Source organism: Apteryx rowi, unplaced genomic scaffold (genome assembly GCF_003343035.1).
Source record: "Apteryx rowi isolate R43461 unplaced genomic scaffold, aptRow1 scaffold_72, whole genome shotgun sequence".
NCBI classification, from domain to species: domain Eukaryota; kingdom Metazoa; phylum Chordata; class Aves; order Apterygiformes; family Apterygidae; genus Apteryx; species Apteryx rowi.
In genome coordinates, this window is record NW_020451005.1 from 1928217 (window position 1) to 1948268 (window position 20052).

The 20052-nt window shown below is 37.6% G+C and overlaps 1 protein-coding gene across 1 annotated transcript in view; it reads left to right on the top strand.

Moving 5' to 3' along the window:
* The window catches only part of SLC10A7 (solute carrier family 10 member 7), a 174570-nt gene that overhangs the window by 106790 nt on the left and 47728 nt on the right, over positions 1-20052 (top strand). The window contains exon 8 of the mRNA XM_026087539.1: positions 12334-12369. Within this exon, the coding sequence (XP_025943324.1) occupies positions 12334-12369 (36 nt within the window). The remainder of the gene's footprint in view (positions 1-12333; positions 12370-20052) is intronic.

Genomic DNA, 20052 nt, shown 5'->3' on the forward strand with positions numbered 1-20052 from the left:
CTTTTCCTGGGACCTGTCGGCTCCAAACCAGTGTAGCCATAGCTCTTTTGATGTGACAGAACTGTAGATTCAGCCAGTTTCATGTGCACTTCAGAGTGGTTGTCAGGTTCTTTGGGAGGTGGAGTAAGCGATTTAGGATGCTGTGCTGAGGGGCAGGCTGCTGTAAGCAACCGCTTGGCTGAATAGGTCATCTGTGACTTGAGAGAGGGTGCATTTAACAAATGCTTCACTCATATTGTCTTGAAAGTGAGATTTGCATCCATATATAGTGAATAATCTTTCAAAAAATGCACATCTTTGAAGCAGATGGTTTAAAAAAAATACAAGATATTCCAAGGATTATATGGCTTTGAAAACAAGAACTTGGGCTTTTGCACACCCGACTACGTATTAACAATACGTTAGCAATATTTTAACAATGCATATTAATAATATTCTTGTTGCAAAAGTGCATACTGAGAGCATTAAAATGTGCTTTAAGCAGACTGTCTACTCTGGGGGGTATCCAAAACAACACTGAAATTTCTCGCTTTCAGGCCTGTTTGGACAGTAGTAGTAGATTAGAGGGGTGGCTGAGTGCTTGAGAAACCACAAAAACATGTCACGGAGAGGAAAGAACCAGTTTGTACTGCTTGTATAGAATTGGTGAAATGAATAATAATCAGTCTAGTCATGCTGAAATACATTTGGGTTTAGAACTGAAAAACAACTTTTCTGCTATAAAACAACTGTGTAACTTCAAACAGAATAAAGTTTCTTTCATAACAAAATTATTTTTGTCTGCAGCTAGCTAAACTAAACAGTCACATTTCTGTGTTTTGGGCTTTGGGGTGCTATAATGTCTACTCATTTTTGAGGTAGGTGTTTTATTATCTTACACAAAAAGATGGTTTATATTCCTTTTTTCCTTGTTCACAGTCATTAATAACATTCAACCCATGAATGTTCAGCAATGTATGTACAATTCAGCATTAAAAATGGTTATCACAAGATAACACTAGGTCAGAGCACAGGGTAGGTTATTTAAATTGTATTACTGATTGCTGCTTTTTGAAGATTTTCCTCAGTTGTTTTTAAATCAACTGCTTGGCTTTGATACTTTCTTCTAGAAAAGGTGGCATGGCAGCACTGAATTGAGATGTCTTCTTTTGATGACCAGTTGAAAGCACATGTTTATATAGTTTCATTTATTGTACAAATTATCTAGTTCTAGGCTTTATTGTTCTTAAGCCACATCTTCTAAAGCAGTGAATGTTTGCTCATCTAATGCAGAAGTTATTACCGAAGTTAATGTTTTGAAAATACAGTGCAAGACTTAGCTTGGAATTTACTCAGATGTAGAAAGCAAGGATGATTTGGGTTTTCAGTAATTTTAGTTTGTGCATGTCTTGTAGACATTTTGCTATCTGCCCCGCACCCTCCCCGGAGGGTGGATGGGTAGCGTACCAGCTGCTGTGTTCTGCTCCTAACATGTGAGCTAATCACTCTTGTAATACTGCAGTCATAGTGTCTGTGGAAATGGATTTGAAAACACTGAAAAGAAATAATAGCTAAAAAAACCCACATTGTTTTAAAACAGTGTCTAGCTCATTCCATTTATTATGATCTGCATATTTTTTTTAATAATGCTGTTGCTTTCATTGACTCTGTGTGTGTTTGTGTGTATGTGCATTTGCATGCGTTAAGTTTCTTCTTCAGGAGCAATTTTATTTGGGACTGAACTTTCTGGGTTTGTGGGAAAGCAAAACCATTCTTGCTTGCCTCCTCTATGCAAACCATGGCATTTGAGTCCTCTTTAGTATGTGTTCGTTATCTTATGAACAGAAATAGAAACAACTTGCTCTCCCTGTGCTCAAAATCAACATTATTGTTGAATTCCCAGGCCTCCTCCAATACTGGTTGCATTACAAGCAAGTAATTTTCTATGCTGTACTGTGGAGGAGACCATCAATTAGTACAGAAAGTGTTAATCATATTTGTTTTGTCTGTCCTGTGTTTGCAAAAGAAGATACAATCAAAAGGCAAACCTGTGTTTTTGTTCCTTTTTAAAAATCCCTGACAAGCCCATGACACCGGCTACTGCTGTAGCTGTACATTTCTATTCATTATTGATGACTTGGGGCCAGGCAGGCAGCACAGAACACAAGCAATATAGATTACCATATTGGGGGCTGGGTTTGGGGGGTTGTGTGTGTGTGTGTGTGTGTGTGTGTGTGTGTGTGGTTTAAGGCCTTTGAAATGCCCAGTTCTGAAAGGAAATACTACCTGGGAATGTTTTCTGTGGAAAACAGATTGAGTGAGCTTTGTGATACATTTTAATTAAATGATTCAGGGCACTCGGTGAAAAATATGTGGGTGGGCTCACTCTCAAACTAATTATTGTTAGCTTAACTTTCCAGCGGACTTGGAAAGGAGCCAAAAAGGTGCTGAGCATCCCTCAACCCAGGGGATTTGGAGAGCATTTCTCACCTCACAGAGTGTAGTTAGCACCTTCACTGGTGAGAGATTTTCCTGAGAAACCAGTGTAAACTGTCTCGTCTATTTATAGCAACAGTTATAGACTAATTATGCTGTTAGTGTGATTTTGGGGGTGGTATCTTATTTCATGGATACACAACCCAAACCCACAGTTTGGGTGAATGTGAGATTAATTATGTAAGCACTTCAGTGATTTAGCTGAAGTGATATGTCTGTGTAGCAAATAACCAAGAGACCTTGGCAATGCTAAGAAAGCATTTTACTAATGCTGATTAGTAAGTGAATGCTTCCAGGTTTTTATTGACACAACACTTCTTCCCATTATGTGAAGCTTATTTATTTCCATATATTGTAGAGGACTCGTACAGAGTTTTATACATACACTGTGATTCTTGGCTTCAAGAAAAACGAGACAGAAAGGAGATTGCTTAAACATACATAGTGTGTTTTAATATGTTAATGGAACAAAAATTGCTTTTGTTCATATGTTGATGGTATATTTATACAGAGACTGTTCTACTTCACAGTTTTTTAGTTACAAATAAGTCTGTCAAAAGAAAGAAATAGAGTTTTGGTATTTGCTTATTTCTGCAGTGTTTATTGTAACTTTTCTTTTGGGTTTCTGTAGTTTTATCCTTTATGTTTCTGTTTTCTTTCATGCAACTGGTTATCACAGCAGGAAAAGTTAATTCACAGTTCAGTTAATTCAAAGCTTATCTTGTTAAGATATTTTTTTAATCACTCATGGAATAAAATCTGAGTGCTAGAGCGTCATTCCGTACAGCTCAGAAGGAAGAACAGAGGAGGCTGTCAGGAACTGGCTGTATATCTGATTTCTGACTTTGGGCATCGCTTTTGCAGTTCTGTTTTACGTGGAGAATGCTTGAAAGTAAGACTGATGTAGACCATAAAAACTGCTTTCTCTTGTGGAAGGAGGGCACTTCTCCAAAAAGGAGTATTAGCCAAAATATAGTGTTTCTTTAGCGTATTCCTTCTATTTCTGTAATACTGGTTTATCTTGACTGCAGCTTAGTTAGTACACTTTAATATGTTTCAAAATACAGAATCAACAATATGGCTAATTTAACGATGCAAAAACTTCTTTTAGAAGTTCTTAGTTCTTTTCCCTAGAAGGTCCCACAGCACCACCTAGTGTGACATCCTTGCATGTTATCGAAACATTTTGGGATGACAGAGGTGCTAAGGCTGGTGTATTTTGCTATTAATTAAAATCAGGATTTGCTGGTTACTCTAGATAGGTCCAAATAAAGGAGGAATTTAGATCAGTTATCATTTGCTTCTGCAGGAACGCAGACTTAAAAATTAAATGTAAAATTAACTCTTTTTCTAAAATGTGTAAATATTACTGCATTTCTGTTTTCATATAAAACAATGGCAAAAATATAGTGTGTTCTTAGATAGGGTGGCACTTAATGTACATCTTTTGGCATTTATTGTATCCTTATTATACATTAAATTATCTACTGAGAAAGAGCTATGCTTGCAGCTCCAGATACCCTCATCCTACAAGCTGTGCTGCTTTCCCACTCAGTCCTGCTCAGGTTGTGCTATAGGGTGTGGGAACCTGCCTGCATAGGAGAAATTACAGGATTGTGGCAAAATAGTTTCTGCAAAGAGAAGGGGAACCCACTCAAAAATGCAAGGGTGTGGATGACTGAGAATTTCCTCTGGGGAAGGCCCACCTAATGGCAGGAACCGTATAAACGCAGGTCCTACCCTGCCATACCAAATTACAGTGATCTCTTCTCTGCTGACACTGCGTGAGAAATAAACTTGAATAGGCACAGGCAATGGTTTAATGAGCTGGAATTATGAACAATTCGTGTGCACATGAGGAAGTCCTAAGTTTTGCAGTGGAGTGGGAGATAAAGGAGAAATAAGTGTTGAAGCCAGGAATGATGGTCAGCCAGAARGACTGAAAGGAGAGGGAAACAGCTGGGGCTGCAGGTTGGGCAGCCTCAGTGAATGCACTGAAGACGTAACATCTGACTTGAACGTGTTGTGCAAGAGAGAGCCAGTAGAAAGTTAGTGGGAAGCATCACAAGTCTGAGTAGGGAATATGGCTGGATGCTGCTGCAGATATGCGCACGATGGGCCTCTGACCACACTGGGCCATGGCAGGAGCAGAAAGTCACCGTGGCCCAAGGGAAGCGCTGCCAGCACCAGCTCCCCCAACAGCAGTGTTGCCTGTGCCTACAGAGGGGGGCAGTCAGCACTCTGCTAGGTGACTCTCATCTAACTGAGTTTCAGGCAGTTACTGTTACAGTAATTGCCAATCTAGGTCCTGAGGTTTCAGGATGGTTCATGGAAGCACTTATGTCCAACTCRGATTCAGACTGTCTTGTATTTTGTGCATCGTTCCAGACACCATTCAAGTATCTTCAAAATCAGAGGAAGCTTTTATAATTACTTTAAAACTTCAGGCTTCTCACTAGTTTGTTCTAAAACTATTGCTGCATAAGGAAGAAAACTTCTAGTGTGTGGAAGATGCCCTCTGCTGGGAAGCCAAGCAAATCAAGTTTATTTGAAGTTTTACTTTCCTGAAATACTCTTTTCTTGCTCTTGGGTTAACTCTTAACACTGTACTGAAATCTTCCCCCTCAGACTTATTGAAGAAAACTGTTTCCTCCTTTTGATTTTATTTTTAATACTCAATCTGCAACAAGTCTAGCAGTGTTACTGCCAGTAGTTTAGAATACTTTATTTGTTATGTTTCTAGGTTTATTGTGTTGTGAGAACCAAATTTTGACTGCTTTTTTGCAGTCCTTTTGATTCCACCTTGATTTCATATTTGCATAAAATGTGGAGGGGAAACAACTGCAGTTAGCAATTGCTAATAAATTGTAGATACCCTTTTGTTGCCTACTGTTATCTGATGCTAGTGTGCTTTTTAACTTTATCACTTATTTAAAATTTCCCTTCTCATAATAGAGGACCCTGTCGTCACAACAGAACAAAGGTGTGCATTGCCTGGAATGATACACAAAATATTACGCATAGTCTCGTATGCATATGAGATATCGAATCTGGTTTATTTTGTCCCTTCTAAGAAAGCCTTAGCCATTTCAACATAGCACTTCTGATTTTACAGTTTTGTCATTAAAATCCAGTATTGGCCTAATTGGAGGAGTTGCAGCTATTGTTGTGATACTTATTTATGATTATATTTGAATTGGGGTTATGTTAAATTGTATTTTCAATTTAATATTGTGGTACAGTGCCTTAGTGTTTTACAGTATGAATTTAACAAGATGTGTGAATTTAACTTTATGCTCATTTCATTATCTCTTCATATTACTTATGATGGGGAGGATGGGTAAATTTAGCATCCTAAAAAGCATCAAATCACAGAGCCTTTATTCTTCCCAGCATTCAAATCAATCATTTGATATAAAACAGTACAATAAGGAACTAAATAAAATACTTTATTTTAAAGTCCTACAGTTGGATAAGCCTTCTCAGATTCAACAAAGCCTCAGCTGACAAAGAGGAATGTGTGATAGGAGGTTGTTTAAAAAAAAAAAGTTGTGTAACTTGAGAAGTATTGAAAATAATAAAATGAGAAAGCAAATAAGGCAAAAGTGATTATCAGGCATCAGGAGCTTCTGTGCTTTACGTGGAGGAACAACACAGGGACCTTGAAGTTGCATTATGGGGCAATGACTGAAATGATGAAGACATCAGAAAGTGCAGTTCTAACTTAATCTCTGAAATTGCAACAGATAAAAACTAACATTTATGTCATTTGCATGGACATGCAGTTTGAAAGTGGGGAAAAATCTATAAGTTAGTGTGGAAATTGAGAGAGCTAGTTCAACATCTTAAAATCTGTCGTCTCCAGTGTTGTCTTTAAGTAAGAACAACTGGACAGCATAGTTTTTACAGCCATGCTTACACAAATGCTAAAAGCTGTTAAAAGAACCCAGAAACAGGTTGTTTTGAATAGGTTTCTGCAGTAACTTGGTCCACATTCTGATACATTGAAATGTTTTCCAAAGGATTTCAGTTACAGACTTGAAATCATTAAAATAGTGTAATACTCAAAAATTGAGAAACGCAAAATTCGCGGTTGCCTGTGCAGCCCTGATAGTGGCCCCTTTCTGTTAGGACTCCATTCAGCACATACAGCGGGCTCACAAGGACTCGCATGGGCAGGCAGAACCTGACTTTTAGTAGTTTTTGTGCCTCTGGCTTAGAACCAGTTAAATATGTTAAACACAGGGGGTTTTAGCTTATTCTGTGAAATATGTCAAGAGGTTCTGTGTCATTGCAAAGAGGGTAAGTGAAGATGGGTGGGAGAAGGGAGAGGGCCGGTGGGAGAAGGGAGAGGGCCAGTGGGAGAAGGGAGAGAGTTCTCAGGTTTTTGGCTGGTTATTCAGGTGTGTGAAGGCCCTGTATCAACAGTATGAGCCATTCTTTATATAATGGCTAAAACTAAGGTTACTGTAAACCTTAACTGTGCATGCAATTATGCTTCAGATCAGTCTATTCAAGATGGTGCGTATTGTAGTATTGTATTTAATAACGTTTTACAAAGGCAACGTGTTGTCTGTAGCTGTGGTCAGTCTGAGTGGTGGGGGGAAGAGTCTTGTACTCCTCCACAGGAATAGATTGAGAGTTGGCTTTGAGTGCTCTCTATCGTCATCTTTGCAGTCTCCATCATATTCTTGAATATGCTGAGGTATAAGCTTTTTGACCTTCAAGATAGCTCATTTATTTTTTGTTACTAATAGTAACAGATTTTTGAGGACATCTATTTATCTGTATTCTGTGAGACATTTAGTACTAGCCTTCCTGTATTGCTCACAAACACATCTAATTCAGGCCTAGAAGCACTTTTCTGGAGGCAGAATTTTCACTTTTTGAACTGTAAAACACCATAAAGTGGTTTGCAAATTTGTCAAAAATAAAATAGAAAAAAATGTATTTAAAAATAATGCTTCCATTCATAAAAAACAAGGAAACAAACAGCGTAAGAAATAGAAGTAATAAACGTTTCAAGGTAAAGTCTAATTCTGCTGTAAGCAGAAAAACTGCACAGATTGGTTGTGGTGCGTTGTTTTGTCCAGATTTTCTCATTGTTTTTTCTTTTCCAAATAGCCAGTGACTCTTGAAATAAAATCATTTTGAGAAATGCTGGTGTACACAGATGAAGATTGAATTTCAGTTCTCATTCAAGTTTGCCCCCTGGTGAAATTATCCAGAGTTCATAGCCATTTTTCTCATGCATTAGTCCATCAGTGCTAATGGAAATGCTGACCAGTTAACTCCTTAAGTAACCTTGTGTCAGTATATAAATTAATGCTGCTTAAACTTTTGCTCCTTTTGTGCCCTGCTCCAATGAAGCGTTCAAACGCATCCTTAGCTTTAAGCACAGGAGCAGATAATTGATTTCAGAAAATACACGTTGGTTCATTGCCTTGATTACAAATAACTCTTCTTCTTTCTAATCCTGCTCCTTAAGACAAATCAGAGGCTACTTTGGTTAAGAGTTTTTCCACTGGTAATTGCCACATATGTGTCATACTGATGACCTGTAAGAATGAAGAAAAATTGCCTGGGAAATTTGTGGGTAAAGGAAACCAAGGAAAGTTCACATGTATTTCATGCCTCATTACAATAATCCTTACTCCTCTTCTGCCATGTGTCCCTCTGGATCTGTGCCCCTCTGGATCTGTGCCCACCTTGTTCTAACTRTTTGCATAATTTCTTTCTTAATGATTTTCCATCATAGATTCAAATCCATTATGTTACTTCCTTTTGCTAACCAATTTGGCAGCCGATTAAAGGTATTGATTCTGCATATTCTCTTGGACAAGAAAACAACTTTTAATATCCACTCTAAAGTAATGCTGTGTTGGATGAAACATGCAGAAAACTTGTTCTTAACATCTTACAAAGCAAATAAGAGTTAAATGCATCTCCCAGTATCTCATTCCTGTTAAAATGTATGCACACAGACATGTGTGCGCTTAAACTCTTAAGACATGTTTCATGATCCTTGCTGAAAAAAAGAAGGCATTTTCAGGTATCTAATATGACTGTGCAGACTCCTATTTTGTATCAGTGTTTCAGGTCAGGCTGAGATCTTTTTCCTCCCTTTCCACTAAAATCATTGAAATATATTCAGTCAGTCTTTCACATCAGAGGTGTAAATGGATTTCTTGAAAGTTTTTCTGCTGATAGCAAACGGCAGCCACTTTACAACTTTGACTCCATTGTAGGCAGCAGTCAGAAAGCTTAACACTCCCCCCGAACTTTGAAGATGCTAAAACTGTGCAGTGACCTTGCATTCTCAAGGGCAGATGCTCAGCTTCTGCTAGAAGTGCTAATCTACAGTCTGTTTATCTCCATACACTATATATTTGGAAGCATTTGCCTGGAAAGCAAGGCAGGGAAAAGAGCAGTCAAATTTGGATACTTTTTCCCCTGATGGTATTACCATTCAATGGACTTAGAAACAACAGTCTTTATTTTCATTTTTAGTTCCTTTGTGCTTTTCAGCAACTGTAACAGTAGTAGTCTTAGATTATAGCCACGTTGTACATGTTAGAATATGCTATGTTATGAGCTGTTAGCACATAAACTGGACAGTGTAGAATAATTGTTGTCTTCCTGGTTTTGTGTATTCTGAGTGAATCAGAGTTTTGTTTTTACCTCAGAAGCCTAAATTGTTGTCTGTAATTTCTGTCAGTAGTGTTTAGACTGAAATTGCTCTATATATTATTCTTTAGTAGGTATGAATTGAGATGTATCACATAGTGCTTATGAGCATACTGAGAAGCTCATTTCTAACAAAAAGAAAAGTAATGTATTGAAGTGAGACAGTGTTTGCAGGGAAAGGTAATACCTTTTATTAGACAGATATACTTCAGTCATATAAAACCCTTCTTCAAATCTGGAGCGGAAACCTGAAGAGAAGGGCTTTTGCACACAAACACATCAGTGTTTTTATATAACGTGTACATTTTATATAACATATAAAGGGTTTTATGTGCCCAAAGTCTTTTCCAACTATATCAGTTGTCCAATAACAGCTATCCCATCCCCTAATAAATCTTTCCTTACTAACATCCATAAACCATTACAGCTACCACAGCACTGAAAACCTCTTGGTTTTAATGTAGTCTCAGTGGTTTTTCAATCTGGCACTCCTTATCAAAATAAAACATTAACATCAAATTACTCTGCGTCTATTTTTTAATATAATCTCATCTGTTCTGTCAGGTAATTGTTTCGCTTCCCAGGGAATTGCATGTGTGTTGCAAATRGGAAAATTCAACCCTGTAAATCCTTTCTGTGGAAGGACAGTAGGAAACTTGTTCCTGATTATTAAGATCACGATAATTAATTGCAAAACTTTCTAGAAAATTACTGAATGGACCTTTTGAATGCCAGACTTCCAACAAGCACAGTCAGAAATCTATTTATGATATGCAGGGATATTTCTTCTTCCTCTCTGCTTACAGAATTATGAAGAAATGTTGTTGTCAGAGAGGTAATGTTTTGCTTTATGGCATTACATGCTTTGAACTAGTAGCAGCTCTTGCCCAGACCATTGTGTTGATATCCCTAAGCTTCCAAAGCAAATACGTATGAAGTCACAGGTCCCATCCTAAAGAAGGACACCAGCTTGATTCATTAGCAAGATAATGGGGAGAGTTGGGATATTTGTTTTTTTTTTTTACCTTTCCTTTTTTTTTTGTAATGTATAAAAGTATTATTGAATATACTTAGTCATGAAGCATGTAAGAAATGAGTAACAGTGCTGAATCAATGAGTTCCTTCAGATGTAGAGGAAAGCTAGCTGTATTCAGCAGCTGGGAGTATCCTGTCTTCTCCCTATGCTCAACTCTCTTAGAGTACAGGTTGCTTGTAGTATATCACCTCCTACTGCTTAAATGCTCCTGTTTGTTCTCACCCATCAAGGGTTGTAGTGGTACCCTGCTGCAGGGGTGTTCTGCCATCCCCAAATTACAGGATGCTTTGGGAATACTCAGCTACTCACTAATATTTGAGCTGTGCAATGTAGTTGTCAGTGGAGAAAGGGGAAGAGGAGAAAGGTCTAGCTCACGTATTCTTAGTAATATCTCATAAAAGCTGGAGTTTGCTCATTCTAATGAAGTGACTGTGTTGCATCCACTTTATACAGACCTTACTGTCAGTTCTCCTTTTTAAGCATTGTAGATGATGCTGTACTTAAGTGTCAATTCAGCTCTTAGTGCCTCTTCCCTTCCTGAACTTTTTTTTGTTCCTCCACAGCTGATATCCTTGAACACCTATATTTCTTCATAAACATACCTACATTTTGTCTAGGCCTCCCCCTGTACAGGGAATGATTCCCTGAAGCAATTCTTAATGCTTCTACTTCTTCCCTTTCCAGTCTTTATGATCTATTTAAGATGTGACATTTGCAAAAAGATAAATGATTATGGATAGCTAGGCTGTGGGCCAGTCAGATATGGCATATATTATTTATTTCAAAATATGTTTTAAAATTCTGCAGAACCTTCAAGTTGTACAGGTTAACTGTTGCCTCCTCGTTCCTGCTTGTCTGCCATTGTTTGGGGCATTTACTTGTTGCCTTTTAAGAAGGCTCTGAGTAGGAGCCCTCTGTGCCTGGTGGCCTCTCTGGACCAGTGATTTTGGTGGACACAGAAAGCAAATACAAAAATGCTCATATAAGGTTTTTCTTAATATTAGCTTCCAAAAGACTTGAGTAAAGCTGTGTTATTCAAGGTTAAAGGAAAAGCAGGGGACAACTGCTTTTTTATTTGATCGTTTTTTCACTTGGACCCAAAACAAAAAGAAAACGTCCTTTTAGATGGATGTAATGGATGTAATGTAGATGGATGTTTGGGAATCTTGTCCTTTGAACGATAAATTTTGTGAATAGCTGAAAGAAAAATTATTCTTGAGAAATATTTGGCCAAAGAACAGTCTTGGCTTAGAGAAGTTCTAGGTGAGCTTTGTGAATTAGTATGCATTAAATGCCAGAATAGTTTTATTGAGCAATAATAAAATATTGAAGTCTGATGGAAGGATGATGGGGAATTACTATTTGTAGCTAAGAAACTGATGCATGTCATGTTAACTCCCAACCCAAACAACTCATTTTAAGATTTTCCCTCATGAAACTTAAAATCCTGTATTTTGTCCAATCATCAGCTTTAAACCTGTTCCTTTTCAGTGAACAAAACAAATCTTTTTGCTTGCGTCTGCCTGTGGGATGTGGAAAGCTGAGGTGGTCCTGTGTGACTAAATTAGATGAAAGACTTGCCTTCTACCACTGCAACACAAAGTCTAATCAAGTGAAATAAGTTTTGAGATCTCAGCTCATTTCCTTGGGGAATATCAACTTACATTACACAGTCACAGCACCTAATTCATCACAGTTGATGTGAATTTTGCTCAGGAGAGGACCTGGGACTGGTCAGCATAGGAGTCAATCACCAGTCACCTCCTAGGGAGATGTAGCTCAGTAGAGTTAAAATACAACGCAATGAGGGGAAAGTTTTAATATGTATATATTTTTAAATATTGATCTATATTTCTATGTATCATGTGTTTTAAAAGAGAGAGTCTTAGGTCCAAAACGGGGAAAGCTAGAGGTTAAAAAAAAAAAAAGATAATTTGTAGTGAGTATTGTTTATAAAAAGATCCATGTACAGACACTAAAGAATGTACACAGTGAAGATCAAAGCTGAATTCCCTTTTGTCACTTAATTTCCACGATGCTGAATGAAATTTGTGTATTTCCATGCATCAGGGTACAAGAAAGTAAAGAGTATTCTGCTTCCCTGACTAACGGACAATTATTTTTATTTCTTCCAGGGCATTGTTATAACTCCACTGCTGCTTCTACTTTTTGTAAGTATTTTGATCTTAAAACGTCTGTCCTTTTACTGGGTAATCTTGTACCATTAGATGCTATATTTAAGACAGCAGTTTGGATGATTTCACAGTGCTTAAATACTGAGACAGATTTTTTGATCAATATATGAAACAAATTGCCTTCCAGAAGGGCTATAAAAGTGTATCACAGTGAGTGCAAACACTAGCTGCATTTTTTGCTAAGAGGTCTGAAACCTGTTGTTTTTGCAGCATCGCAAAACCATGTGCTGTTAGACTGGGTCAAATACAGGCACTTGCTGTGTAAGATGATCACCCAATTAGGAGATCTCTTGGAGAGCACCCATATGCAAGAGTCGGACAAGATCGTAACGATCTAAAATGGATGACAGCCAGTTGGAGGGAGCCCTGTTCAGATGAACGAAGCCTCACTCCTGGGCAACTAAGCCCATGGGTATTTTTGTGGTAGAGGTTTGTGAGATATTGGAAAGAGGAAGACAAATTACTGGAGCCCCTGAGCACCACTAATAAGATGTTGGTTCATTCTTGTTAGATCAAGACTTTCTCGGTTTTTAGTTTTCAGTCAGGGCCTTAGTTCCTTACAGGTCATGGGTGAAGACAAAGTTTTAGCTTCGTGTTTTGTAGTGGTAGTGGATATTAGTCAGTATATGATGAAGAGACTTTAACAGACAGGTAATGATTCTTTTAGTGTGTCCCATGTCAGTTAGCAAGGGTTGAGGCTTGTGGAGAATTTGCTGGCGAATATGGTGCAAGTTACTGAGGACTGCAGCTTTGTGAAGAGCAGGGAAATAGGCTGAGACACTTTTAGGGTTTCAGGAGAAGCAGCTTATATACTATATATAGGTGTGTGTGTGTATGTAAAATGCATATATAACAGTGTATACTATACTGGGATATGTAGTACTGTGAGAGTGCGTGTAACAATGTCAACTGCTGTTTCACTCAGTAAAACTGCCTGGGAAGATTTTTATTTTACTGTATTTTTATTTTATTCTAACAAATTATAGTTCAACTGATGCAGCTATAGTTATGCAAAAACTGCTTTGACCATATCATATATACCAATATACACCAACAGAGCTTTCCTGATATAGCTGGGACCATAGATTCTCTGTAGGTTTAAAAAGATACCTGTTCAAGAAAAATGGCTGTTTTGCTTTTCTTACACTGAAGAAATTGATTCCAGATGGTCTGCCTCGGTATTTTCTTCTCTTCTTCTTTCCTGTATGGAATATGTTTCTTCCAGAGACCTATACTTTGCTTCTGGGTGCCTGAAACTTCAGCTCTTTTACTCTTGCTCACTGGCAACTTTCATCCTGCTTTACATCACTGAGTTATGATGCTCTATTTAGCTAACCCTATGAAAGGGCTATTTTTTGTCAAAAATTTTTTTGTTTGTTTGCTTTTGCAGACAGATAACGAAGTATTCTGTCCCATAAATAGCAGTTTTCATTCTTGCAGAGGTGGTAATTTTTTTTGTGTGTGTGCAAGAAGAATAGTGAGGCAAAAAGTAGACCTCTGGTCTTCCTRCTGGACCTGGAGACACTTGTATAATAAGTGGAGCCGCTTCAAAATGCATAGCATTTGTTCTGCTGTCTGTGGCATGACTCTGAGCTGTTCTTCTTAAAGTAAATATGCAGGTGAATTATTTTTTTATCTGAATGATAAACAATTAAACTAGTCTGTGTGGGAGAAAAGTTACAAAAGCTGCAGCTTCTGTCTTTGTCACAAAACCCAAAATTTGAGGACTCTTCTTGAGGTATACAAACGTTTAAAAGTCCTTGATATCTTTGCTGAGAACTTGACATGTGAGGAGCAGCCTTTCTGGTCAGACCAACAGTCTATCTTGCCAACATAAGGTCTGTGTTCTCTGAAGGTTCATTTTACCTGTGGCAGATACTTGGGGTAGCAAGCTAAATGCACTTGTCGCGCTGTACCCTCCTCATGTTCTGGCAATCGGTGGCTTGGACTTCCTGAGCTTGGAGGATGCAACTGTGTCTTCAGGTTTAGTAGCCCGCAGTGGACCTTTTCCCATGAACATGATTAATTTTCCTTTGAGGTTTCCTTGTTACATCTGGCCTCCACAACATGTAGTGGTATTGAGCACACAGTTCACACACTTCTTTTTGTTTGTTTTAAACTTGCTGCTTGATCATTTCATGTGGTACCGCCTAGTTACTGTGGAATGAGAAACACTGGTGATTTCCTGTTTCCTGCTTCTGTACCATTCGTTAGTTAGTTATCCAAACTCGTTTTACTGCTTAATTAATATAGGGTGGAATTTTCACGTTTCAGGATAAAAAAACTCCCATTTACCTCAACAGTATCTGAGTTGGGTTTCTGAATACTTTGAAGTCAATGCCTTTAGTAAATTTTTTTTCATGAATTTGGTACTCGCTAGCATTAACTCTTCCACAGTCACACTGCAATAATCAGAATGCTGGACTGTATTAGTGATGCTATTGGTGACGCTCCTTATATACAGTGCATAAAATACTCCTAGTGTTGCGAGAATATAATAAATTGTTGTCCATTAGCTTGTTCTTAGTCTTTTTGTATAGCTTMGTCTGGGGCAGTGGTTGTGGTTTAAATTTTGCCCCATATGCACCAGACAATATAATGTCCCAAACTGCCTTTGCTGTTTGTAAATGTCTGGTAATGTAAATATGAGTTGTCTAAACAAAGATGATAAAGACATGTTGAAGCTTATAATAAATTATACATTTAATGCAAATAATTTATTATGTTAAATGAATGGTGTTAAATGTATGATTGTCAATTACATTTCTGAAAAGTATATTTCTACTGTGAAACTTTTGGTATAAAGCTTACCATAAAAAACATTCTGAGAGGTAATGATTGACTTAATGAAACCTTAGATATTGTGCACTTAATCACCGGGCTGCATCCTTGTGAGAACACTTACTTAGACTTTAAAGAATAGCAGCATTCACTGTAGGTATCTGATTAACATTTTACCCAATTAGAAGCTATTGAATCTTGGCTTCCAGGTGCATTAATCTGCAATATCATCATCCTCGTGTTAACCCTTATTACTAACAGTCAGTATGTTGTGTTCCCAGCAATGGTGTTATAAATGGGCAATGTACCATAAACTATGTATAATTGATTAGGGTTCACGTATATGATAAGCAGAAGTGCTGCAACGTAAAGTACTGTAAGGTTTGTCAGCTGTAAGTTAGCATGGTGTTATGYTGTTTGCATTTCTTTGCAACAGTCAACAATGTTTCTTTAATGATAATAGTCTGTGAACCACAGCATTCAGAGAAGGACGCTGTCTGTCTTCCTCTTGTCAGGTCAGATACTTAGCTGAAACCAGTGATAACAGACTAATCATGAAGATTTTTAAAGCAGAGGACTAAATCTTTTGTTTCATTTTCTCAAAAACATTTGGGGGAAAAAAAGACTCAAATAACTAGAAATTGCAGTGTAGAAGAAATTTTGTTTTTGGAAATATTTATATTGATATTGGTAAATAATGGTTACCAATAGTGTAAGTAATGTTTGAGGAATTTAGTTATTTGGGCATGAAACAGTACTGTGCATCTTCAGTTATCATATGACTTGTTCTCTATGTTCAGTTTAGTTATTTCCTTTTGTAATTTTAATAACATTTCCCCTTTATTAATAACCTTTCATCAAAAAAAGTTTGTTCAGTGCCTTGCAAGCTTTACAGTCCAGTGGTTTAAACCATTGCCTGTACTGGCACCTCTTTTTGGCAAATTTTAAGAGCCCACTATTGCTGAACAAGGTTACCGTGGGAGGTGATAAAGAATTCATCAAACTAACAGAGAGAGCTGAGGTAAGAGAAACCGACCCAAATCTGACACCTCTGCTTTCAGTAGACAACACTGTATTTCTTGACCTAATGCAACTGACTTTCAGAGTAACCTCCTAATGAATACAGGCAAAAGAGGCTCAAGCCCACCCTAATGTGTGCCTGGCTACCTCTTATCCACTTGCAGGTATTTGTTTAGGATTTGAATTCAAAAGTATGTTGCACCTGGGCACATTTACATTACTAAAAGACAGTTAAACAAAAGATGCCATCATGCTGTGACAATAATAGTGCTGTGATGTCTTTAATAACCTCGAGATGTCAGCACCTTTTTTAAAATCTCTCGTTTGAAAGACAGAAGTTCAGGAACACTGTGCTCTGCAACAGTTTTAACTATATCATCTTGCATGTGTCTCCTGAGATTGTAACTTCAGGCATGAAAAACAGAAATATGTACAAATGCAGGTTTATTGTCATTCAGGGCTTTCATGTGCCTTTTGTATTGCCCCAGGATGGAGAGCAGCCTAGAGCCTCAGCGAGGTCACATCTCTTGGATTTGCCCTGGAAGCAGAGTGAGCATAGGTATTGTACCACTGCATAAGAGTATGCAGGGTGACCTTTCGTATGTGAAAGTGCTTCTATCCCTTTCCAGCCCCATTGGCGAGTTGCCTTCTCTATCCTTGAACTGAGCTGAGCGCATGGATTGGCAATTGTATCAAACCACACAAGTGTATGATTTCACTGGTTGTGTTTCATATCAAAATATGAGAAGTCRTCTGCATGTTTACCAGAGCCAAATGTGATACTGCAGTTTTCATGGCACAGTATCCCAGCTCTGCCATCTTCTTGATAGTACTACTACTATTGAGATTCGATGGCTGACGGATGTGGTCTCTTCAGTTGCTGGAAGCGCAGTCAGTTAGCTCTCAAAGCAGCAAACTCAAGGTGCGTGAATCCACGTATCTGTATTGAAAGCCATCAAAGAAAATGCTAGAAATAAGTATGTGTTTTACATTTTTATTTACTTTACATACTTCAGAAGTGTGCCTGCAAACAAGTTAACATGGAATGGTAAAGAGCCGATGCAAAATTCATTTGTATTTTAAAAAACACACTTGGCAAAAAATTCCGTGTAACTGTCACACATTGCTTCCATGTTTGCTGTTCTACCAAAGATGATTACCATGACATATATGTCAAAACGGAAGCTTCCTAATGCTTTATCAGCTTGCTCCTTTTCTTGATTTATTCAGTGGTGGGTTTTTTCTCTGGTGCCCCCTCAAGTTTCTGAATTTTATAGCAGATGTTTTGATGATGGCATTGTAAATAGTGATGTCATAAGTACTAGAAAGTGGTATTGCTGAAAGAATTCAGGAGTAGTCAAGTGAAGGCAATTCTGTGCAAGTATCTCAGAGAAAACAAAATAACTGATGAATAAGGACATGAATGAAACTAGATGTTGACAGAAATATTGAAGTTACATTTTTTCTTGTTTTCAGTCTTTAAATTAAAACATTGGGTTTCAAAATCGTGATTTTCTCAGGTTTTTGCTAAGTCTTCTCCAATACCATGCTTTATTTCAGATAAATATTTTTATTAAAAGGTGCAGTCAAGACTTTTTTTAAAAAAACAAGATTTCTGCACACACTGTTTTGCTTTTCCTCTCAAGCTCTCTGTAGATGAGTGTTGATACCAGTCAGCTGAGAAATGAATTGTTAAATATGCAAATGTTTTAATAGCTGGAAAGCCTTGGAAGTTGATAAGGAAGTTGCAGCTAATGGATTTCACTACTGTGTGACAAAAGGCTGATTACAGAGAGTGTGTGTGTATGGGGGGGGGGGAATGGACAGCATAGTGCATTAGCTGTTAACAGATCAGCTCATTCATGTGAAAGTTTTAAAGTGCATCATCATTTCTACCTGGTTATTTACCTCACCATTTCCTTTCTCTTTAATCATTAGGAAGAAAAAAAATACGGTGAATCTGATCCAAACCCGTTACAATTGACAAGAACTTTTCAACCACTGTTGTGAAATTTTGGCTTAAACATTTTATGCCTTTGTCAAATTAACCTTTTATGGCTTTGTTATATAAAATTGCATACAAATTACACTCRGAGAATAATAGATGTCCCCACTTCCTGAAACACATACAAATTATTGTAAATTTGCCTAAGCAGAAGGTTCCAAAATATGTAACATTTCTGTGGAGGACCTTCTTTTCTACTTGATTTTGCTCCTGAAATTTTACAACTCTACATTGTTAGGGGAGTCTTCTAAAGATGCATCTTACTTCTACTCAGCAGAAACTAAATGTATGTCTTAATAGGATGCACAGAGCTGGGAGACTGGGAGGAACAGGTCCTGAATCATCTAGTCCTCCTCTTTTCCATGCTGTGCAATCCATTTCAAAACTGAAAGTGCTTCCAGTGTCTAAAGATTTTTACCCCCACTTCCCCCTGCAATGCTAGAAACTTGTTTCTCTGATGATTAGAAACCTTCTGATTTCCAGCTGATCAGTATTTACCCATCTGCCTTTTTTTGCCAGTGTTATCATACAGCTGAACAGCATGTCTTCTCTGGAGTCTATCTCCTGACTCATACATAGTGTACAGTCCTATCCCTTCTCCAAGACATCATTCAGTTAGGTTAAATAAACCATGCATTTCTAATCTTTGCTCATAAAACAGACTGTTCATTCTCAGGTGTTTTCTGCACCTGTCCCAGGTTTAAATCTTTCTTCAACTCAGATAATCAGAATTGTGCACAGTAGCACGGTACTCTTCATAAGAGCTTATCCAGTCTTGTACAGTGTCACCAATRTCTCCTATCTTGATTGCTTTATTCCTTCTGGAATGTCACAGCTGCCTTTTTCATGGTTGCCTAATATTCATGGTTCTTAATTATCCTGTGGTTTACTGATTTATTTGTTTTCAATTAGTCACTCCAAGTTCCTAGAAGAGTTTTGGGATACTAGTTCTTAAGTCTCAGCTCTCCAAAGGAATTAATCATGCAACTCCCATTTAGGTGCCTTTGGGTTGTACATTTGATACTGTGTACGTTTGATACTTGTACTTTTGACTAGCCCTCGAGATCATTGTCCTGTGGTAAAGTGGAATACTAGCTCCAGCATAGTTCAGATTTAAAATACCTATGGATATTTTTATAGCTCTATGAAATGCTTTAAAATGGCAAGTATGTTTCAGTTGGCTTGGATTTTAATGTCATAGAGGAACCCAGAATGGGATTAGGAATCTGTGATCACTTCAACAAGAGAATCCCAAAATACACCGTCTCCTTGCCCAACCCAGAAAAAAGGATTTTTAAAGTTGACAGATTCTGTCAGCTTTTCTTCTTCCACAAATCTGATTATGAAACTTCATTTTTGGGGAAACAGAAATGGAGGGTATATGCAGACAGCTAACTTTTTTTTAATATGTTTGTGCCAAATCAATTTCCATGGCCACAGAAGCATACAAAATATGCAGGAGTTGGCAAAATATACCATAAGACCAGAACATCTCTTTGCTTTTCTCTAACAGAACTAGAGACATGTCTGCCTTTACTTTTTAGAAATAGCAATAAAAGACCTTTTTGTTAAAACATACTATTGTCAAACCGTTGAACATCTCTGTTGTACCTTTAGCTCCTTTCTCTGAGACATGAGACAGCTTATGGTTTTTGATAGGCAGAATTAAAAGCTTTATTTTAAAATACATTATTTCTGATACCTCTGATTCTGCCGGTGCTAGGAAATTGAGGCCCATTTGTTTCTGAATGCCAAACTCTATTTTTCTTGCTCTTTTAAGCAGTTTTTAGAACTGCAATTTTGCTGATTTGCACAGGATTGAGTTTAACATTTGTAGTGAGAAACTGGCTAAG